The sequence below is a fragment of the Wasmannia auropunctata genome, unplaced genomic scaffold (genome assembly GCF_000956235.1).
Source record: "Wasmannia auropunctata unplaced genomic scaffold, wasmannia.A_1.0 LD336116.1, whole genome shotgun sequence".
NCBI classification, from domain to species: domain Eukaryota; kingdom Metazoa; phylum Arthropoda; class Insecta; order Hymenoptera; family Formicidae; genus Wasmannia; species Wasmannia auropunctata.
The window spans coordinates 905,223-928,056 of NW_012026774.1; the positions used below are offsets into that span (position 1 = coordinate 905,223).

The 22,834-nt window shown below is 38.0% G+C and overlaps 4 protein-coding genes across 5 annotated transcripts in view; 2 read left to right on the plus strand and 2 right to left on the minus strand.

Annotated features, from left to right (window-relative positions):
* The first annotated feature begins 1,618 nt into the window (after nt 1-1,618).
* On the plus strand, nt 1,619-13,582 carry LOC105453339 (GTP cyclohydrolase 1). Of its 2 annotated transcripts, none has more exons than XM_011695233.1 (6): nt 1,619-1,925; nt 2,481-2,774; nt 5,359-5,568; nt 9,083-9,248; nt 9,901-10,033; nt 11,435-13,582. In XM_011695233.1, exons 2-6 carry the CDS (start codon nt 2,597-2,599, stop codon nt 11,558-11,560), a joined length of 813 nt encoding a protein of 270 aa, XP_011693535.1. In that variant the 5' UTR covers nt 1,619-1,925; nt 2,481-2,596; the 3' UTR covers nt 11,561-13,582. The 2 variants fall into 2 exon arrangements, with proteins under 2 accessions (XP_011693535.1, XP_011693620.1); XM_011695318.1 differs by having other exon boundaries at nt 1,620-1,925; nt 9,917-10,033.
* On the minus strand, nt 13,351-17,707 carry LOC105453271 (myb-like protein X). Its single transcript, XM_011695110.1, has 7 exons — nt 17,229-17,707; nt 16,824-17,163; nt 16,377-16,479; nt 15,841-16,050; nt 15,126-15,644; nt 14,808-15,010; nt 13,351-14,693 (listed from the first exon to the last, which is right to left on the minus strand). Exons 1-7 carry the CDS (start codon nt 17,260-17,262, stop codon nt 14,399-14,401), a joined length of 1,704 nt encoding a protein of 567 aa, XP_011693412.1. The 5' UTR covers nt 17,263-17,707; the 3' UTR covers nt 13,351-14,398.
* A 929-nt stretch (nt 17,708-18,636) lies between these two features.
* LOC105453439 (rRNA 2'-O-methyltransferase fibrillarin) lies at nt 18,637-21,053 on the minus strand. The gene is made up of 5 exons (XM_011695431.1): nt 20,902-21,053; nt 19,858-20,231; nt 19,590-19,775; nt 19,090-19,335; nt 18,637-18,929 (listed from the first exon to the last, which is right to left on the minus strand). The coding sequence occupies exons 1-5, from the start codon at nt 20,912-20,914 to the stop codon at nt 18,762-18,764; spliced, it is 987 nt and encodes a 328-aa protein (XP_011693733.1). The 5' UTR covers nt 20,915-21,053; the 3' UTR covers nt 18,637-18,761.
* A 535-nt stretch (nt 21,054-21,588) lies between these two features.
* The window catches only part of LOC105453500 (TFIIH basal transcription factor complex helicase XPD subunit), a 3,449-nt gene continuing 2,203 nt past the window's right edge, over nt 21,589-22,834 (plus strand). Inside the window, exons 1-5 of the mRNA XM_011695555.1 lie at nt 21,589-21,809; nt 21,893-21,992; nt 22,080-22,334; nt 22,414-22,647; nt 22,731-22,831. Coding sequence (XP_011693857.1) covers nt 21,805-21,809; nt 21,893-21,992; nt 22,080-22,334; nt 22,414-22,647; nt 22,731-22,831 — 695 coding nt within the window. The 5' untranslated portion in view covers nt 21,589-21,804. The remainder of the gene's footprint in view (nt 21,810-21,892; nt 21,993-22,079; nt 22,335-22,413; nt 22,648-22,730; nt 22,832-22,834) is intronic.

A 22,834-nucleotide genomic window follows, 5' to 3' on the forward strand; every position in this document is an offset into this window, starting at 1 on the left:
AATTTTGCATTTTACGTATCTATATTACATATCTTGCGTATTAAATTTTGAAGAGCAAAAAGCCAATCATTTTGCTATCATTGCACATTATTTTTTACCTCCATTTTTTACATATCTCGAATGCCGTATAAATTATTAATGGAATCTTAATTACAGGAATTCAATCTTGATATAGCATAAAATTTTACCTTTTTAAACGTATACTTAAGAATAAATTATAATAAATAAGTATAGACGAAAAAACTACTCTGCCTGTGTTTCATGCATATACATATAGATGCAGAGTTATTTAAGGATTTTAATTATCAGGAGAATCAGTATTATTCTGATGACAATGAAGGAAAGAATATTGAGTTAACGTTTGAATGGTATCCGCACATAATTTTAGTGGGAATTAAGTGAAAATCCCAGATTCAGTTCCCTAAGGATTTTTTTGATTATACCTTAAGCTGACTTGAAGGAACTCGGGGTTTCCCTGCCGACGATAGAAGATAATATGACTGGGTTTTTCTGTCCTAGAATTTACAATCTTACAAAAAAGTCCCTTTTTCTGTTTCCAATTTTTATGAGTTAATCGATTAATTCTTCGGCGAAGTAATAAAAATTATCACTCAATTATCTAATAAATTAATTAGCTAATTTAAGATAATACAAGAAATAATAAGATAGGCAATAAGAATCTAATATATAAATTTCCGAGATCAATCTTTTATTTAAAAACGTTTCTGTATTTAATATTCTGGCAGTAACAGAATAAATTAATGATATTAGTGTACTAATGTATTATTCATCACTGAAGAAAGCCTGAAAGAGACCGAAACAGAATTGTTACGGATATGTAACAACATATTAAAAAAAAAAAATTTTTTTTACGCACAATAACCTAAGTAAAACAGCAAGTCACGATAATATTAAAATGACTGATCAGATAATATAACTGAAAAGGTGACTTTTAATAATCATTTTGATGTCATGATGACTTGTCCTGCTTGGGTAAATTTTGCGTATTAGACTCTTATTGCTTGTCTTATTATTTCTTATATTATTTTAAATTGAAATTTATCATATTTATAATATTTTTTTAAGATCCCAATTTTAAAATAATATCTACGCAAATTTTTTAACAAGATAGATGAAAGAGACGTGAATAGATCAATATAAAATACACAAAGAAAAAGAAGAAGAGATCCAAGGGAATAAAAGACAGGATTCTATTAATTCTCCCAATGCACTCGAATCTCGAGGACCAGGCGGTCCTGCGAAGTCATTTCCGCATTGTCGATTATCAACTCGAGCGATGCATGGAGGAAAAGGAACAAAATGATAAAAGACTAGACGTAAAACCCCTCTGAGAATTATTTATTTCCCGACGCGGGACTTTACTATTCTAAAAATTTGATCTATCAATAATAAAATTAATAGATTGCAACATTTGGATGTATCGCACCCCGGTGTACGTTTCCGAAGTGGAGAAGATGAAAATTATTCTCCCTCTCTCCTCCCTCCCTCCCCGATAATCTCCAACTAGGTGGGCTTGCGGCTCTTTGCGATAGTAGGAGTAATGGAGAGAGAGATAGAGAGAGACCCGCGGGGAGTCATGCGCATATATACAGAAGGACTCGTGGGTGACGTTCGCTCTCGCCGTCACCACCGTCGCTCTGTCCACGCTCGGTCGAGCTCGCATCAGTCGCGTTCCGCCCGTCCTGAGATTCGTCTGCATCGCGGCTCCTCCACGCGTCCGTCGCTCATCGCACGCGGTGCCGACTTGTCTGTTCGTAGTTCATAGTCATAACTCTTTCTGTTCCTACACACGTGCCGTCTTCGCGTGCGTCACGCGCGGTCCTCGCAGCGGTGCGCAGCTTCCGAAATCATCGTCAGGACGAACGCAGCTTCTTCTGCCGAAAAACAGCGGGTCACGATTAGAAGTAAGTTCGATCAATCGATCGGGAGCAGATCGGACGCGGAAAACTCTTGAGGAGCTTCATCTTTCGATTCTGCCGTGTTTGAATTTGTTCACATTGTGAAAAATTAGATTCGGTTATTTCGGAAAATTTCTCAGTTCGCAAGCGCGACACTGATTGTTTTTCGTGCGCGTGACGCGGAGTTATAATAAGTTCCTGATACGGCAAATGTTAAATGTCAAGCGGTTATACTGTTGCGGGTGATATGTAATTTAGTAAAGAGAAGCATTTTAAAGTGGTCTAATGGCTATTACGTTTTATTGAATAATGAGACCTATTATCGTTGTCATTTAAATATGAAAATAATCTTCCATAATTAATAGATTAATAGATTAATGATATATTATCTAATATCAAAAGATATTACTTGTTATTAATATTGAAATATCTATCTTTAATATATCGTTCGATAACACGAAAGCATCTGTACAAAAATGCACCGCATCTGCCGCTCGCCCCCTCCCTGAGATTCGAATACATTCAATCAATTTTATCAACTTGTTTCTGACATATTCACAGTTTCCAGACGACAATACGACTATTCCAAACCGCTCAACACATCCCGGAAACCTCTTGATCTGCCAGATCGGAACAAGTGCTAAGAGTTGAACGATCGACGCCGAAAATTGTCAACCATGAACGGAGTATCGAACAAGTGCGCGAAGCTAAAGATGTATGATGGGGAGGATGACAATTCGGTAATGATTAAAAAGCCCCTACCACTGAGGGCAGTTTCGTGGAGCGACAACATTGAGGAAACCGACCTGGACGTTCCCGGAACACCCAGAACACCGCGTACGTCCACGACAAAAGGTACTGCAGTTCGAAACATCTCGACTAATAGACCACGTAAAAATCGTGACAATTTTAAAATTGATCGCTAAAAATTTTATTTTGTTACATTAATCTTTTTTGTAACATTACTTGCGTTTCGTCTTGATATCGCATTGATCTATTAAATGCAAATTTGTTGAATTTTTGATTATAGTGCATCTTATTTCGAATTACTGAAGGTACTTACAATAGGCGAGTTATTATAATACTGTTATGGAGCGTACCAAATGTTATTTCTTGTTTTTCAATCGGTAACCGTAAACACAGACTACGTAATTCTCGCTCGTATCTCGCCATAACGCGTCAGACGTAAATGGATTTTACGAAATTCCATTAATACTTACACACTTACGAATAACTTTAAGATAAAAACTACTGACATTTAAGAGTCCACTCGAATTTTCAAGAAGTAACATTATCAGTTATGGAAGATTAATAATATTTAATGTACGAAAGAGATTCTCATGTTCTACATTAAAGTCGGAGCATCATGAGAAATGTCTCATTTACAGGAAAAAATCCGTGAATCTATTTCGGTATCAGCACGTGCCAAATTTTAGTGAACGGCCCTTTTCATATTAATTACACCGTGGTAATCTTGAGATAAATAAGTATGGGCACATCGTTGGGGTAAAGTTATAGTGATGTGCAACGTATAATGTAAGTTACAAAAATCTGATATGTGGCAAAATGATATCAGAAAAATTCTAGAGAAAAGATATAATCAATGAATTGTTAAAAATTCTTTGGCAATAATTAAAAAGATTGATCGTGATTTCGAAAGTCTCGTGAGAAATGATTTCTTGAACGTATAAGAATAATTCGATATTTACGTTACAACTCTTATTTTTTAGAGTTCTGATTAAACGGAGGAACGATTTTTGATAATTATGTCGTCGCTAATTAGTCGAGTGAATTTGTGAGAAATTATCGTAGAGATATTTTTAAGCGTAAAAGAAAGAATACGTTTCTATCTTCACGACAATTAAAACACTATCTCTCGCTTATGAACCGAACTTTCGAAATAACGGACGTTATGAATATTTCATTAATGTTAACGCACAAAGAAAGCAATTATTATTGTCGCGGCAGAATCGTCGCTGCTGCCAAATGTGAAAACGGACAGGTTTCTCTGCCGCTGCCATCAGTTTCTGCAAATGTTGAATCATTTTCCACGCTGGAAATTGACGAGATTCGATAATGGAATTGATATTCTTTCGATGTCACGATCGAACGAATCTTCCACGTCGCCTCTAATGACCGCTTTGTCGTCGGCACTGGATTCAATTACGCGACACGGTTCGTTAGGAAGAGACGGGCTAACTGAGTTTCCAACGTGAACACGCGCTTCTCTCGTCGTCATCGTTGCCGTTGTCGTCTTAGAAAAGCCGATCATTCGCGAGTCCATGAATAATATTGCACGCGAAACCTTGAATCTGTTTTGCCGAGCACTTTCTACGCACCGTTTACGCACGCGAAATGGAAACACGTACTATTTTAATCACGCTACTTTATTTTCGCACAACGGAACAATTTTCTTGCGAATCTGAGCGATCTGTCGAAGGTGAACGATTATTGTATGACGAAACGCGTGAAATTTTTATTCTTGTTCTTAGTAGTTTAGTCATTCAGTAATTTAGCTGATTGTAGATAATAAGTATACACGTCGCATCAGGAACAACACGTGCGTTTACGAATCGATTAACTTCGCAGGCTATTGTGAAAATCGATCGAATCGGTCATTGAATCGCGATGACTAATAAAATGTCAACAATTACGCAAAAGTAGAACCACCTGACACGAGCTGCTCGTATTCAATCTCCGCAAGATTTGCTCCGACAAGGAAACTCTCAGATTCGAGATAAGTTACACAACAATCGCGGAAAACAGAAACCTGATCGCCGCTCGAAGATGTGCTCCCGTGTCGAATTTGATTCATCATCTGCAGATCAGTGTCAGATGAATCAGACTATTCAGCCCTTTCGCGAACTCAAATAGTCTGAATCTGTCGAAGGCAGATTTTGCAAAGCTAAAAAATGTCGTCGGTGGAGATTTTATGGAATCTGCCAACAAAATGTGACGCGACGAAAGCGAGAAGAATTCTGTCATTTAATCACATGAATGAAGTATCCCGTAAATGATGATGAAATAATAGATTATGTTCTGCTGTCAGTCTGCTGTCAGATTATGTCAACAGTTGTTCCATGTGGAACTAAGTTTATTGCGGTGGACGCCCGGTCTGGTGAATATCTGATCGAATGCCGCTGGCATGTCGCTAACATTTTACTCACTGGGAAGAAATTGTTATCTCATGCATAACGAGCGCGAGACATTCAATCGCGGTATGACCACACGCAGCTATTCCGTTTATTCCGTTTATGCGCGAATATGCGCACGGCGCGATTCACGGGTCGTGACACGCGATAGCAAAGATGTTGACACGTTCGTTTCAACGTTATCATCCGGCGAAAATTCTCGATGGTCGGGGGCGGGAAAATGCGATCAGCATCCACACGATCATCCCGTTCTCCGGACTAATCGGTGTTTCGTTTTCGTGTTTCAGGCCACGAAAAGTGTATGTTCCATCACGATTTGGAGTTGGACCATCAACCACCCACGCGAGAGGCAATGATACCTGAAATGTCCCGAAGTTATAAGCTACTCCTGAGCTCGCTGGGAGAAGATCCGGAACGACAGGGACTTTTGAAAACGCCGGAACGCGCTGCGAAGGCCATGCTCTTCTTCACCAAAGGATACGATCAGAGTCTTGAAGGCAAGTTATTATCGTTATTATTATCGCTATTGGCTATAGGATAAAGAGATCCAAGAACCTCTCTGTCCTGCAGCCAATTAACACGCTTAAAAAATTTGTCGTACGACAGAAAACGGACAAATGTAATAGCAGTACCCTAACTTTAGTACCAGCTTTAACTTTTGACAAAAAAAGACTCGAAATGAAAATAAAAAATATTTCTTCATTTACTGTCCGATTTGACGTATGAATTATCCATATTTTCAGGTTCGAAAAATTTAAATTTTGAGTATGAAGTTTGAATGATTTAATTTTTTTTTAAAGAGATTTTGTGCACAAAAATATGTTTGAAATTTAATCTAATAAAAATAAACGTTATACAATAAATATCTAATTTGAAAATGTTTACAACGGTTGCAAATAATGGATTAATATCAATTGCGAATTTTAAAATGACTTACAATTAGTGCATCAATAATCATATTTCGATCTTATTTAGATTTAATTTTATTGAGAAAATTTTGAATAAACATCACTTATATATTAACCAAAAAAAGAAATGGCTACAAAATATGAAAAATTCTTAAAGTTCACAATTAATCGCTCTTGCATAATACGTTCAACTGAAAAAAAAGAAGTAAAAGTCGGAATTGTTAGTATAACGTTTATTAGAATTATTTAAACTGCTCTCCTTTCCAATCGGCACTGGAAATGTTGCAAAACTAATATGTATACTTGCGGATATATGTGCGTAGAAAAAAAAAAAGAGAAAATAGTGCAGCCTTGATTTGACGGTCAGCCAACGCAAGGTTGCGCTCGAAGATCCGTGTAGTATAAATTTTTCAAGCGGCAATTATATGCGATTACGATCCATCGTTTATTGCTTAACGGTAATGGCTACCGATTGCCCGACAGCTGTCGTTTCTGCAAAATTTGGTTTCTTAATTACTATTACGATCGCGGATCGTTACGACGTTTTGGATCATTTTGTGACCGGGATTATTGAAACAGCCGTTTCCTGAAAACAGTGCTCTTGACTTGGACATCGAAAAAGATATATTTATAGTCGAAAAAGATATATTTGAGGCTGCGTTCGAGGAATGCGCTATCAATGTCATTTTATCTTTATCGTGAAAATATGTAACGTAAGACAAAGACAGAATGATGTAATAGTGCTGATAGCTAGCGTATTTCTCAAACGCGACCTAAATATAGATTGAAATGTATAATATTCGTGCCGCCGTTGCATTATAACGTCGGGAAAAATTTTTTTGACCTTGTTTAGAATTCTTTGAGACATACGTTAATATTAATCACATTAACAGTGCGCAATAAATACATAAAATATCAAACGAGTTTTTTAAATAGCTTCAAATCACGAAAGAGAAAGATAGAGTCATTATTAATTGAAAATTGAAAAAATCCGGAACACATTAAACCTTTCATGATGGATACATAGGCATAGAGTAACTACAGTAAAACCAAGGGTACAATTTGCCAAGATAATAAAGTAATTAGAAAATCGTCGCCTAATTTAACCAGATTTCTGTTTTCGTGAATAATATAACGCGGAATTACAAAGGCGCGCCTGTTCTCTGTGAAAGTACCATACTTTTCGATCTTTTTTCTACTTTTAACTTGCTCTCTATCGCAAGCAGAATGAGGAAACGGAGGAGAGAAAAAGAATGGGACGCCGAGGGGGCGAGAGGGTGGAACTTAAGTGCGACTCGTAGAAAAGAGAGCGTAAAGCTCTTGGTATAAATGGGGTTCTCAGGGACGCACGAGGCACAACTTGAAAGGAAAATCCCCTTCATCTCCTTCTTCTGCTTCTTCTTTTTCCGCGTATCACATCCAATATAAATGTCACGATGCTTGAACAATTACGTGGTTTGCGGAGATTCGGAGAAAAATTCGCGCGTAAAGAAGTTGGTACCGAGAACAAACTCTTTTTCTTGTTTGACAATTTCGTTCTCACGATTTACGTGTACCTAAAGGAATTCAGCACGATATGTTAAATAGCACAAATCTATCGTTTATTGTAATGTCTCTAAAAATATATTCACAATCAAATATGCATTTGCACACTTTTAGCTTAGATATTAATTTGCAGCGAATAACATATATATGCTTGCTTTCTGTTGATGATATAATTATAACAATGTAATAAAAATTCTTTAACAAGAGAGATAAAAAATTAATTCGTGCATTAAATCTTTAATAAATTGACACGAGAACATTTTCTTTTGTATCGATTTTCTCATTATATTTTATCGAGTTTTATTTATTACTCGATGATCCGAGAATTATTTTCTTTATTTTCATTTTGAATTTGCGTTGAGCTGATTTTCTCGAATCGCTCGTAATAATCAAGTATCGTTCTAACGATTCTACCTGAAACTAGGTACACTTGTAGGTGATGGATGGGGAACTTTAATTCACTTCGGCTTAGCTTGAACAACGGAAAGACCCTCGAGATAAGCTCTCACGGTTAACGCGGCGGTACAGATGCGGCCCGGTGAATCTGAAACGAGAGGCACTTTACGAAAGCTCGACCACTCTCACCGAATCATTCCTTTACGCGGACAATTCCACTTGTGGCTCTTATCTCGCCCACTCTACGCTCGTCCGAATTCCTAACAAGTCAAGATTTATATTTGAACATACATATATATTTTTTTTATCAATAAATTCTGTGAGGTTTTTAACGCGACGGAATTTTGAAAACGCCGTACACGCGTTGCAGCATAAAAGTTAATCGAATTTTTTCGATTTTTTTCGATCACGTTTAAGCCACCGGGTCAAAAAATCGAACTCTATTACAGTTGGAGACCATCCACTAGCGCGAGACCACAAGAGGAAAGGAAATTGCTTCACTTTCACGTGTGACGAGAGCAACTGACCCATCCTCTGACGGTGTATTTCCGGAGAATTAAATATCGCACGGAATTCAATTGTACTTTAGGAGAAATATACGAGAAACGCATGTTTCTGTTAATGAGTTTATGTTGGAAGCTGGAAGCTATTCCATGATTATACGTAGAATTTAATAAGTTAGATATTTTGATTAGCCTTGTTTATTGTCGTTTGGAAAGTTCAAGCTCGATTACGGTCGGTTAGGCGAATCCGTTTCATTCATCGTTGTCGGTCATTGCGAGGGTGTTTCTTGTTAAGGTTGCCGTGGAAACGGTGCGGAGAGCACCACCATTATCTAGTGGCAGATACGTACCGTCCATGCGTACGTATACACTACCACTAGGATCCATGGTGCAGTAAGTAGGTCAATATCGAATAAATCACAGCCAGGATAACCTACCCGCTAAAACGAAAGAACACTTCTTTCGCGAAATAATGCTCTCAGCTGTTCTCGTATATCATTAAATTAAAAGGATCGTCAAAAGATCTCGATATATCTTATCACGTTACATGCGAAATACAATTTCAATTAATTCGTGAAACTCGTTGGGAATTCTTATTTGTTGACGAGATCGTTACATATGACTAACGAATTTAACGAATAAAACATTGACGGTTACAGACGTAATTAACGACGCAGTATTCGACGAGGATCATGATGAGATGGTGGTGGTCAAAGACATAGAAATGTTTTCCATGTGCGAACACCATTTGGTACCGTTCTACGGCAAGGTGTCGATCGGTTACCTTCCTTGTAAGAAGATACTGGGCCTCAGCAAACTTGCCAGGTAATTACTTTAAAAGTTAATTAATCTTGTTAAATTTCGATTGTCGAGTTTTTAAATCGCGATTAAAATCGTAAGTTGTTATTTCACTTCACTTTTCGGGCAATTCTATGTTTTAATGATATAGTCTTCAGTTTTAATTCAAATAAAATGTTTGTATAATATAAAATTTTTTTCTTTTTCAAAGCGTAATATTGCGCGGCGAATTGTGAAGTAAATCAAAAAAGAGGAAATTCCGACCGTGTCTTTTATTCACCGGAATTCGCGATTTACGGTCGACGCCTCGGCAGTTTCGTCGAGTTGCACGTCCACTAGTCCTGGCCTTGATCAGTGACATATTAATGCGAAAAGAAAGAATATGACGAGACTGGTCTCCTAAGACCGTACACACTTTCACGCGCGTAGCGGCCCGGGGTCTCCGTTTACTCGTTAAACGCCCGCTTAAAAGCGAAGTAAACGGTCAATAATGGAAACAGGATTAATGGAATTCCAGTGATTGTCCAAATGACCGTGTACTTTAAAACCGTTAACTTTTTTCCCCCCTAAGTTTTGTAGGCATTCTTCTGGATAATGGATTTCGAAAAAAATAATATTTGCATGCACTCGGCCTCGATTTTAACATCGGATTTCTCGGTGGTTTTTAAATTGAGAAAAGAATTTCCTGTTTGCAGAATCGTGGAGATCTTCAGCAGACGACTTCAGGTGCAGGAGCGACTCACGAAGCAAATCGCGATAGCAGTCACAAAAGCTGTGCAGCCTGCAGGAGTTGCCGTCGTGGTGGAGGGAGTGTACGTAAAATTTTATATCTAATACATCTCAAAATTTGAATCACTTTAATTACGTGAATAACGAAGCGATCTTTTTGTTTGAATGTAGTGAAACCATTGAAAACGAAACGAACCGTGATAAATACAAAATTTACAAAAAGTAATGTAAAGGCATCGAACACGAAAATAATTAGAATTGCTATGAAATAATTGCAAAAATCTTGCAATAACATATATGTATACGGATGATTCTCAATGAATATGTCAATAATTCGGACTGCATTGCGATGTAGTGCTATAGTTGGCCAGTTAAGACCGCTTTCCTTTCAATCAGCGGCTATGCGGCTCGTGGAATAGTTTTCGCAAGTGGAACGATCGCGAAGGAACACAACCTTGTACCGCCGTGCGAACGTTGTACATAATTAAAGCATTCACGTAACGATCCGGTTGTTTGTTACACGACGTATGCATTAGCGCGACCGATAAATCTCGGGCGGGGGTGCACATGAGTGCCAGCTTGACAATCTGCAGCCGGGGTTATTAATCGTCGCGTGTGATTAATATGGAAAAAACGCGAGCACGCCCGATGCAATCGTGAATAATTCAAGAAGACAACGCCACGTGCGCGATTTAATTTACAGTTGCGTTTCCCGAGATTTATCGGTGATAATCGGAGTATCTCCCGGATTCGCGCAAATAGCTCGTAACGCTATTGCCAAAGATTCATCTTCGTCCCCGGCATATCGTGCAGGTTATTTTTGTCATCTTGTCGCACGAGTGATGCTATTATCGGCATTATTTTCGCATGCACCGGCGCTATTTTTACTGGTCTCCCGCGCACGAATAATTCATAACACCTATACCTTGCCGCCGTCGAGCCGCCCGATTTATCCCGCGAGGAGTGATAAACCGATAATTAATAACTCCTAATGCGATGCTATTCTCGCGAGGATCGATGCTATTCTCGTCGCGGTCTGCACAAATAATTTATAGACGCGACTTTTCCGCTCGACTCGTCATCCTTGCGGTGCGCCGCAAGGATGAATAACTAAATAAGTCAATTTATTCTACGAAAATGATAAACCGATAACAGACCAGAGCTATTAGTCATGGGACTATTACCACCACGAGCGATACGCGGTCGTCGGGTTACGACATCGGGACACGCGTGTTTCCCCAAGCTGGAGAACCCGACTCGTGATACGATACGCATTAGTTAATCAAATCTTCTCGCTCGCGAATTGATAAGATCTATCTCTCGACGCGAAGGCAATAAATCGAAGGCGCGGATCCAAAGATATCTGTAATACGAGCTCTAACGGTACGATTTTTTTAAAGCAATTTTCTTATCACGATTTTAATTTACACGCACGCACCCACTGTGGACGGGAAAGGAAAAAAATTCTTTTACATACGTTGCAGGCACATGTGCATGGTGATGAGGGGCGTGCAGAAGATCAACAGCAAGACAGTGACCTCGACGATGCTAGGCGTGTTCCGGGACGATCCGAAGACTCGCGAGGAGTTCCTGAATCTCGTGCACAATAAATAAACGGTCGAGTCTCGTCGCGGTGTCATTATCGTTGGCCATCGTGGGACCACTAGATTTCAATGCGTGACACCCCGACTGCTCTCCGACATCCGACCGCTACCTCGTTGCGAAGCCCTCGCCCGTAGGGCTTCGGGATCGTCGTCATTGCCGTCGTGGTCACCGCGCAAATCCCTCCCGCGTACATTCCGTTTATTTCTCCTCGACGACGGTTCCACGTACCTCTTTATCGTAAATGCGATTGGGAAAGCCCATGGGCGATTGCTTTCCGGGACCAAGATAGCGGATGGGGGAGACGATGTTCGACGCGCGTCCTGCGCTGATTATAAGGACGCGCTCAAACTGCTGATCGAGTGACACTGACAATAGCGATGACTATGACGCGTCATGGTCATCCGCGAAGACGTCTGCACGTCTCGGAATGATGCTGACGCGGATGACTCGTAAATGATTTGATGTTCGCGTCGCGACGAGGACGACGAGCGACGCATTCCGGCAGGAAGGAACAGCGAAAAAAAATAACGGTATAATAATCCAAGGACGAATTATTCAATGCGATAAAACGTCTGTGGAAACGGAAAGTTGCTGCTGGATCAGTGACAATCCTATCGTAAAGGGTCCACATTCGCTGCGCCTTTGGCCGAGCGAGTTCGTCGCTCGAGGAGCTTTTTAGGAAATTTTTCAACGAAGGTTGCTCCCGTCGATCGCAAATGACACAGTCGACGCGATTTCTCATGACAATAAATTGTACATTCCGTAGATTAGTGAATTTTTTTAAAGAGATCGCACTCGACTTCTTCGTTCGTTTGCGTCGACCGTACGAGCTTTCGGGATTCACAGTTTTACGTCGTGTCTTCCGCGATATTCGACGTTTTAGCGCGCATACTTTCCGCCGCTGCGAAATTCGACAGCCACGGATTTTGCATTGCGGCTGATTTGCGTCACGTGATGACCTACTTTTATTCGCCACGTTTAGTATTCGTTAATAGGCGCATTTTGTTATTAAGAAAATTGAAACAATATTGCCAAAAATTAATCCAATGCCACGTCCTTCCCGCAGCTCTTTTAAACTTCTAAATTAAATATCTCGATTCAAGTCAAAATGCATCGAAATATACACTTCGAGGTCACTAAAAAATAACGTTTCGTTATATATTTGCAATTCTGAAACATAATTGATCAAAGAATTTTCTCTTAATTAATTAAAAATCCAAAAACATTCGCGCATCTTAATAGTTTTATTTAGGAAGAATTATTTCAAATCCACTTATTACTGGATGTTACATATTGTTCTTCTCTAATGAATGACCTCGATTTAGTTTGATTTCATTTTAAGAGAACTCATGAAAAAAAATGTCGCGAAATGCGCACTGCTTCAGCCATGCAATGCGCATCGTGACGAGCTTTGAAAAACATTGTTTTCAAAGTACACACACCGCATTTGCCTACCCATTCGTCGAGATGTTTCCCAGGGAAAGTAAAATGGTCCACCCTCGGAGATTCATTCTCGAGCATCACGCAATGCATATCATTAAGCTAGAGTTAATTCACTTTTTCGTATTCTACATTAGAGTGAAGATATTATTATCGCGAATTTATTTTTTATATAAGCGTCGTTAGATCCATGCGATTACAAGAGATATCTATTTTATTTGGGAGTGTGAAAATTTACATAGAAGATGTTACCTCTGTTGCACTTTAATTTTTCGCGTACTTGCGGCTAGTCCACGAGTATCGCGCCTCACATCGTGATTTTTACTGATATTTTAACGATATAATATAAGATAAGTTTATTAATAGGCACAGTTTATTGAGTACATCGATTTCTGTTAAAGTATGTGATTCAAAACTTCCTGCCTCAACAGACTGAAGTGACAGAACTTCGGTATATTCTCCGATTATACTTTCTGAACGTGAAAGGCTGGAGAGAGCTGTTCAAATTATACTTACGAAAGTAAACGTTCAATATTTGTAATATTTTTCTGACGATATTATATAAAAAGTTATATTTATATTTTCAACGACAGGACATTACTTGTTTCCACTTTTACCTCTTTCCTCACACATAAACCTCTTTCCACACGCATAAAAATAATAGGAACAAGTATTCAACGTTTCAAAAACATATTGCACAATTTAAAATATTTCCCGATCCATTTTTTTTTCCCATAATAATTTAATGTAATGTGTACGTCGCTGAATTGTCATGCAACATGTTTTCAGAGACTTTAGGCGATAATCGGTCAAGTATTCGTTAATGGCCTAATCGCGGCACTTTGACCTACACGCACAAACACCAGGTAACGCGTGTTGCGCTGTTGCATGATATATAATTCTTCTCGCGAAATACCGTCCCCAACCCAAATTCCATATTTGTCACTCGTAGACCTCGTGTCTGTTCCCGCTGAAATAGCTCACTCGTATCCAAAGAATCACGCGTTTCTTGCACGCGTTAATTACTATAACTTAATGACGGAAGGAGAATAGAATCATCGAGAGTTAACGCGAGACTACGCGACGGTATCGAAAAAACAAGCGAAATTAATCAATTCCGTGCCTTGCATCTTACGTTTCAAGATCGTTACAGCTTTTATTTTGAGTTCTACATATTTGGTCATTTCGAAACGTCAATAAAATACACAGCATGTGTAAAAAAAATTAAGAAATCCCGCTATAATATCGGTATAGAAAAAGAACAAGAATATGAACAAAGCTGAACAAAATTAACAAATTTAGCATATTCTCTATTCTGATACCGTTTTTTCTAGATATTCTCTGTATCTATTTTTTTTTTTAGTCATCGACAATCTACCAGTGAATGAGCATCACTCAAATTATTATATCCCAAATCTCGGCAATGGTGGTATCTCGATCTTCTTTATAATCGTCGAATCACATACCTCATCTGGAGTGTTCAGATTCCTCGCGTCACCCTGACGAAGGAGAAACATCATGTCGTCATCCGTGGACTTTCGATTTCTATTGATGAAGCAGCAAGGAGAAGGCCGCTTCGTCGTGCAATCAATTTGATCAACGTTCTGCGTGTCGTACGATAATTTGGCACTGATCGTCGCGGCAACGGATCCTGGGTGCTTCTTCGTGCTTTTGCCAGGACATGGTACAACGGGTTCGCTATCATTAAAAAATTGATTATATAGCACAACACCAAGCTGATTCCCGATGACAATTTTCTGACTTAAGAGCTTATAATTGGCACAATTATTGATGAAGCAATTTGAAATTTACGGTGGAATAATCTTTGGAGTTGTCGGACACGGTACGCAAGGAGTGTAGCAAGGTATCGGTGGGCAGCGTAGGACTCTCAGTGCCTCGACGTTTAAGCACGACACCCCTCGCAGTAGCGCCCGCTGAATCGCGCACTCATACTCAGCTCGCTCCTTCATCACTTTGTCGTATTTCTTCCGCATCCGCCTGATTTCAGACTCGAGCTACCAAAACGAAGCATTAATTATACGCTAACGATAACGAATAGATAGAAAAACATAACTTATATAAATACAACGATATGTCGCAATCGCTTTTTCTTTTTACGAAAAGTTCTACCTCGGATTCTCGTTTCGTTCTCTCCTGCGGAGAGATAACGGTCTGGACCATTGCACTTGTGTAAGTGCCGTCTCTCATCTCTCTTTCGTAGTCTCGCCTTTTCAGCAATTCTTCCTCATCTTCGTCAATCCTCTCAATTTTTCGATCGACAGCTCTTTCTTTGTCCTTTTCGTCCTCTTTATCGATCCGATCGACAGCTTCCGCTGCTTGAACGTCTTTTTCATCTTCTTCATCGGCAATTCGCACTGCATCCTTCCTTGCATTAATTTTTTTAATTCTATTAATTTCCTTAGTAATTTCTGCTTTTACGTCTTCTTTATCTTTATCAACAGCTCGCACTGCATCCTTTCTTGTATTAATTTTTTTAATTCTATTAATTTCCTTAGCAATTTCTGCTTTTACGTCTTCTTTATCTTCATCAACAGCTCGCACTGCGTCCTTTATTGCATTTATTTCATTAACTTTTATAATTTCTTTAGCATTCGCATAAACTTTTGCAGTTTCCACAACGGGTTGATCCTATTTTTAATGTAAGATGATATGAGATCATACACCATTACCAGTTTAATGTAATTCTTTAATTATTTATAATATTATCAGAATTTTTTTAAATATTATTTTATATATCATTTTTTTAATGCTTAAATTAAATTGAATTATTTAATCTATTTAGTCCTCTTATTCTACTTTTCATTATATTAATAATAAATCTTACTTCGCGTTTAATGATTGGTTCTCTTTCTTTCCGATCCTCTGCAATCTGAACTTTAAGAGTTTCCAGTTCGCGCGTTTTAACATCAATTTCGCATGCACGAGCTAACAGTTCCTTACGAAGTTCATCGACTTCGCTTTTGCAGACGTCGAGCTTATTCTGTGCAATACCGGACCATTGTTTGATTCGACTCAGGACATCGACGAACATCAGCTTTTAAGAAAAGGAATGAAATTAGTAAACTCTTCGAAGCAATTATTTTTAGACAGTGGACGTGTTTGCAGAATTATTCAGAGAATAAAATAAATAAATAAAATTGTGCAATTAATAATGTCTATTGGTAACAAATAAAAAGAATTTGAGATTAAAGATCCCTGAATTTGTAAAGATATTTTAGTTTTCGGAGAAAGAATTTTTCTTCACATTAAACGTCGTCGTAAGACGCAAAAAAATACGGGTTGTCAGTTGTACCCTCGCCTCTTTCGCCTTCGAGACGTCGAGACAGTTTTACGACATTCTAGTTGAATGTGGGGCTCAACCTTTAAATCGTGCTCGAAGTTCTCGCCCAGAGATGCTAAAGCTTTGCCAGCTTCCTGGAGATTTTGGTGCACGTATTCGATTATTTCATTTACTTTTCTGTCCCTGCCGGCGAATAATACAAAACAATAATAATATTCATTTCTGTTTGCATAAAGCCAGAGTTCAATAATGTTATAAAAATAAAGAATGTATATATATATGATTAGAAATGTAAGTGTTCATCCTACATTCTATAATCAATAATTCAAAATTTGTTCTAAGACGCTGTTAGAGACTCAAATAAACACATAAAGATTTAAATAATTATATATTTTTAAGCACATGTATATACATGTGTCATTCAATATTAGCTCGTATCGAATTTCTCGGATCAAATTTCTATCCAATTTTTTTTTAAGCAAAACAGAAATAATTTATTAAGATAAAAACATAATTGATCAGTTCACCCGATTGTTTGCGGAGTACAGACGCAACACGGGCCACTTGCGGGAAGAAGTTGCTTATTTTGAGAATTCTCTTCTAGCTGCGTGGATTTCTCTACAGATTTTTCTATCGGGAAAGATGGTAGCGTCGATGGGATTGAAGGAGAAAGTGAAGGAAGATTCGGCACTTCCTGGAGAGATTCAGGTGATGGATCTTTGGCAGGAATTTCTTCAACGGTAGGCTCTTCGTCCGCACCACCCACGAGACGATTAGGCGAATTAATCTTACAGGCGACTACGGGCATCGATCTTTGATAATTTAGCAATTTATTCGATGACTCTCGACGTTCACTGATTGTGAGACCTGGAGAAAAATCAGATAAATAAAAAATATTCTGGTTGAAAGGAGAAATATATCTCTCGGCTTACCGCTCTTAGATACATTTGGATGTGTGTGCTGCATAATGACTTCGATTACGGAAAATCAACTTGTGTTTTTTTTTTAATTCATTATATAAGTATCGTTTTTCTTATACATTTGAAATCTTTAATATATTTGTCAAATTGTGTACGCACGAGTGTAAAAATTGAAACGGAAATAATATAAAATTATTTTTTGTATTATAAATTATTCAAGAAAAATAAAGTAACGATGGACTTGTCAATTTAAATAAAACTGGCCTGAACTTTGCAGATTATCGATTAACACGAAAACTCCTTGCCACGGTTCATTTTCTCTCTTTTTCTTTTCAACAAATTTAAAAATCCTGAATTAATATATGCGGCAATAAGTAAAAAGTAAATTATTAATTTTAATTAATTTCCGTTTCAGAAATAACCAAACTATACAAATATTTAGGAAATCGAAAATCTTAAAAGTAATTGAAAATTTGAAGACAGTGCAATACAACAAATATTAAATTGATACTTATATTATGTCAAAAAGAATTTTAAAAATTACAATTATAGCATCATCTATTCTATTATAATACATATTGATATGAGTACCAGTAAAATGTAATTAATGTTTAATTTTAAGAGTCTATAAAGAAATTATGATCTACAAATTGACTAAGTGAAACCAGTGATTTTTATTGATTATGGTGGCACTCTCTTATAAAATAGGCGAAGATCTAATAGTTCTACGGTATTAATAGAATAATAGAATAAATGATGTAACATCATTAAATTCCTAACAAGTTAAATTTTACAGTTTAATTCGTTGTATATCACTGAAAATATTCTTTACTGAAAATAATGAATGTCTCAATACAAATACATATATAGAAAGAAATCATGCTTACAGTGGAATTGTCCCATCAAACAGGGAGAGATTTAGTTAATGTTGCTAAAAGAATGTCTTTTCTCTGTTTATACCACTTTTAATAATTTCAATAATAACCAAGAATTTACCTTCCGGATTAAAATCACAAATGTACGAGAATAATTTTATATAAGATCACATGTATATATGTATATAAGTGTGTGTATGTATATTGTATATACATGTAAATACATATATTTCAATATTATATATATATTATATATGTCAAATTTTATATTTATCAAAGCGCCTGTATCATATTTTTTTTATTGTTGATATATCTCTTATCACGTTTTTTTATCCACATAAAAATATAATAATGTTCTATCAATTTAACTTCGAGTCATATATTTCTAGCTTCACAAGCGAAATCCAAGTACAATATGTATATATATATATATATATATATATATATATATATATATATATATCAATTGTAATACATATATGTATGCTAACGTATGTCGCTTTATAAAATTGTTCTCTTGCAACAGTGTTATTTTAAAAGTGAAGTTTTGCAATACTATCTAAATTTTATTAAAAACAATATAAACAGGAAAGCGAAAAGACAAACATTACAATAATCTTCACTATTTTCAATAAGTAATCTTATATTATACGTATCTATATACATAATTTTAGGCTTTTTTCGGCGGTGGCCTATAAACGCCGACCACAACGGCGTGATCTCTCTCATATGGTTCGAGCGTGATCTGCTCCTGCGGTTTCAAATTATCAGCAATTAACTTTTTCACTTCCGCCGCAAACACCGCTTCAGGCGCAGCGAGTGAATCTATGCAACTTGCCTGAAATAAGTAATTAAATACAAATACAAATTAAAGTCGAATAATTAAGTAATTTACTACCTAAAAATTATTATACGATTATTAAGTTATACTTTAAAACATTTAAATAAATACATACTTTACAATCGTAGTTTAAACGTAAATATCGTAAATATCGCACCTTAATAGAGATGACAAAGTGTCCTTCGTTCTTGAGGAAATTCTGCGCATTTAGCGCGACAATTCTCGCCTGGTCTGGCTGTGCGACGTCTGAGAATATAGTGTCTACCATCCCTACAAGCATTCTATACTTGTGAGGATGTCTCGCGTCCTCAACTATAGGTATAATGTTACTCCTTTTTTTAGCAACATCAATTAAGTCTCTTCCTGTTCGATGGGAAAATTCCACGGCAAAGACAATTCCTTCCTGTATATAAAAATATTGATATATTTATTCTCGACTGTAAATTAACATTTAGATGCGTTCTTATATCAGTATAGACTCTGTACGCACGTTTTTTTTTAGAGCAAAGTCTCTTACTCATTCCAGAAAAACGTGTAATTGTTTTAGCATCACTTCGACACCAAATTCGCAAGTGCAAGCTAACTTGGCTCTAATGTGTGCATAAATTATATTTCTCATTCCAAAATGCAATAGAGATTCCCATAAATTATGCTTACCGGACCAATTATATCGGCGACATGAGACACGGTGGTACCCGACGCTGCGCCCAGATACAATATTTTGCTTCCACGAGGCATGTAGATTTTATCGACGCCTCCGAGAATGGCGGCGGATAACTTGGATCGAAATGGGTTCCACACCCTGTACTCAATCTTCTCGCCCTTTTCGTCGGAATTCTCAGGCTGCAATATATACATAATTTTATTAATTCACATGGACAAAATTAAAAAATAAAAATTGTTACAGGGTCCAAGCTGCGTTTACCTCAACGCTAATTCTTTTTTCTCCATACACCGCTACTCCAGGCACCAAGCTCAAGGTCACTAAGGCATCTTCCTTCCCTCGAGCTATAAACACTCCCTCGTGGCGATGCGGCTCTATTATGACATTTTTACCGCCTTTAAAACCTCCTCCACCTCCTCCTCTTCCCCCTCGGCCGCCGCCTCGTCCCCCACGTGGAGTACCACCTCTTCCACCAAATCCACCTCTTCCACCAAATCCACCTCTTCCACCAAATCCACCTCTGTCACCTCCACGACCATCACCGAAACTCCGTCTACCTCCATCATGATCACCACCACCACGACCTCCACCGCGACCACCTCCACGGCCTCCTCCTCTATTACCTGGTGAAAACGCTGCAATTTGAAAAAAACATTAGTAATGAAAAAATAATATAGTAAATATTGTATTTGATGTGCTCTATGTTTGTTGGATTAAAATTAAGATATAAATATGAATTGTTTACTTTCATATTTCAGAGAAAAAAAATTTATTTGCAAACAATGCCGTGTATTTTGAGGTGTTTATTTTAATATACATTTTATGCATGTGTAATGTTCGTTTTCAAATGTTAAATTTTTCGTATTATGGCACATAAAATTAGAAACTATTCTAATGCGAAATTATGAATCGTCGAAAATACATTTTACTTTCAATTCTTCAAAGGTACACAAATAATAAAAGATAACGCATAGTGCGTGTGTAACGCATCATGCTTGTGATCGTTAGGTTAACAAGTTGGTGCCACGCGGCCGGCGAACAGGTATTCATCGCCTAACATAAACATGTATTTACGGCCGTCGCGAACGCTGCCGAGGACAGCTACAAATCGAAATTCTGGGAAATTAAGCCGCGATATCGGATTCCTGACCTGACGCGCGCCAAATCGAAAAGAGAGTACTTTTGTCCGCCGAGGTTAGGTTGCCTCTACGGCAAGAAAAGACCGGCTTGCCGACGAGCCGTTCGATAGGATCTCTCTTACGAGATAGATAAATCGGGACGGAAATGTGCAAGCGTTCGCGTTACCTGGTCTACCCATAATGAGTTATATGCACGCGTTCGGCTACTCTTCGTCACGAAATTACTCCCGACGTTTATCCACGAGCACGTGCGTTCAACATGGAGAATTTCGAAAGGAAATTCGGCCAGTGAACAGTAACGCCAGAGAGAAATGCGCCAAAATGGCTCATGCGACTCATGCAGCAGCGGGCGTTTAGGTTTCCTACACTTTTTCACGATTTATGTTGGCTGCCCTTTTTACAATCAGGATAGGCAACCGAAATTGACCAAAGATCCGCGGATCTAGGAAATTTCGGAGTGTCACTTCGGTCGCCTATCCTGGGTGTAAAAAGGGCAGCCAACATAAATCTCGTCGTGAAAAAGTGAGAAGGATCTAGGAAATTTCGGAGTGTCACTTCGGTCGCCTATCCTGAGTGTAAAAAGAGCAGCCAACATAAATCTCGTCGTGAAACTTTTGCCGGTGTTGCGAAAAACGCCGGGATTGGCCGCCTCTCATGGCTTCTCACTTTTTCACGACGAGATTTATGTTGGCTGCCCTTTTTGCAATCAGAATAGGCAACCGAAAGTTGACTGAAGATCCGCGAATCTAGGAAATTTCGGAGTATCACTTCCGGTCAACTTCGGTTGGCTATCCTGAATGCAAAAAGGGCAGCCAACATAAATCTCGTGAAAAAGTGAGTAGCATGAGAGCGGAATGCCTACATAAACGCGCGCTTTTAGATTTTAGGTTAGTCGTAGAAGCGGTGCGATGAGTGCGATGTTTATGTGTAACCTAACCCTAACTTGAGACACATCAGAACGCGTTTTTTCGAATACATTTTTAAAATAAATATATTTATTAGGTTGAAATATGTATTACAGCCTGTAAATATAAATGTTATACATACGTGACAGCGCAAACACGACAATATGAAGTAAGTGCGAGCGTTACGTCGAACGAAATGTTTCGCCTGCCTCACTTTTATCCACATTGCTTGCATCTACATTTCTGTTATAGGATAAGCGTTGACGGACTGATTGTATATTTTCCGTACGATTATATTTATCCCGAGCAATATGCGTACATGCTCGAGCTCAAACGTGGCCTGGATGCCAAGGTATCTATCTCTCTATAACCCTTGATTCACCTCACTGATAATGTCACCTCGAATATTGTGACATTAAATAAAAATTGCGCGTTTCAGGGCCACTGTCTGTTGGAGATGCCTTCAGGCACTGGCAAAACGATAACTTTGTTATCGCTTATCGTGGCGTATATGCTGGAGCATCCATTGGATGTGACCAAGTTGATTTACTGTTCTCGGACAGTGCCGGAGATAGAGAAGGTTATAGAGGAGTTAAAGAAGCTCATTGACTATTATGAGAATGAAACCAAAACTAATCCAAAAATTATCGGCCTAGTTCTTAGCTCGCGCAAAAATATGTGCATTCATCCTGAGGTAAACAGAGCGCTTGTAAAACTATACGCTTATAAAACTGATTGTTGTAGTTGCGTATTAATTGTGCTATTGCATGTAGGTCAGTAGAGAGCGAGAAGGTAAAATTGTGGACGGCCGTTGTCATTCTCTCACCGCGTCGTACGTACGAGAAAGACACAATTATGACGAATCCACTCCGATTTGTAATTTTTACGAAGGATTTGATATGGAGGGCAGGGAGCTAATCATCCCTTCTGGTATTTATTCCATCGACGATTTGAAAGAATATGGGAGAGATCGTAACTGGTGTCCATATTTCCTTGCCAGATATACAGTAAGAACGTCATAAATTCTTTTACCTGTGCTTATGAATTTAAATGATAAGCAGACGTAAAATCGATGTTTTAACACTTTCAGATCTTACATGCACAGATTGTAGTGTACAGCTATCATTATTTATTGGATCCAAAGATTGCAGAGACTGTATCCAAAGAGCTAAGCAGGAGTTCAGTAGTTGTCTT

Bases quoted from the DNA above. Each gene is read 5' to 3' on its own strand.
- LOC105453339 (XM_011695233.1), top strand. From the start codon at position 2,597: ATGAACGGAGTATCGAACAAGTGCGCGAAGCTAAAGATGTATGATGGG. The intron at 2,775-5,358 runs GTACTGCAGTTC...TTCGTGTTTCAG, and splicing joins GCGTACGTCCACGACAAAAG to GCCACGAAAAGTGTATGTTC. The intron at 9,249-9,900 runs GTAATTACTTTA...AATTGAGAAAAG, and splicing joins GGCCTCAGCAAACTTGCCAG to AATTTCCTGTTTGCAGAATC.
- LOC105453271 (XM_011695110.1), bottom strand. From the start codon at position 17,262: ATGCAGCACACACATCCAAATGTATCTAAGAGCG. The intron at 17,164-17,228 runs GTAAGCCGAGAG...ATTTTTCTCCAG, and splicing joins TCCAAATGTATCTAAGAGCG to GTCTCACAATCAGTGAACGT. The intron at 16,051-16,376 runs GTTGAGCCCCAC...TTTTCTTAAAAG, and splicing joins ACTTCGAGCACGATTTAAAG to CTGATGTTCGTCGATGTCCT.
- LOC105453439 (XM_011695431.1), bottom strand. The intron at 19,776-19,857 runs GTAAACGCAGCT...TATATATTGCAG, and splicing joins AAAAAAGAATTAGCGTTGAG to CCTGAGAATTCCGACGAAAA. The intron at 19,336-19,589 runs GTAAGCATAATT...TTTTATATACAG, and splicing joins TCGCCGATATAATTGGTCCG to GAAGGAATTGTCTTTGCCGT.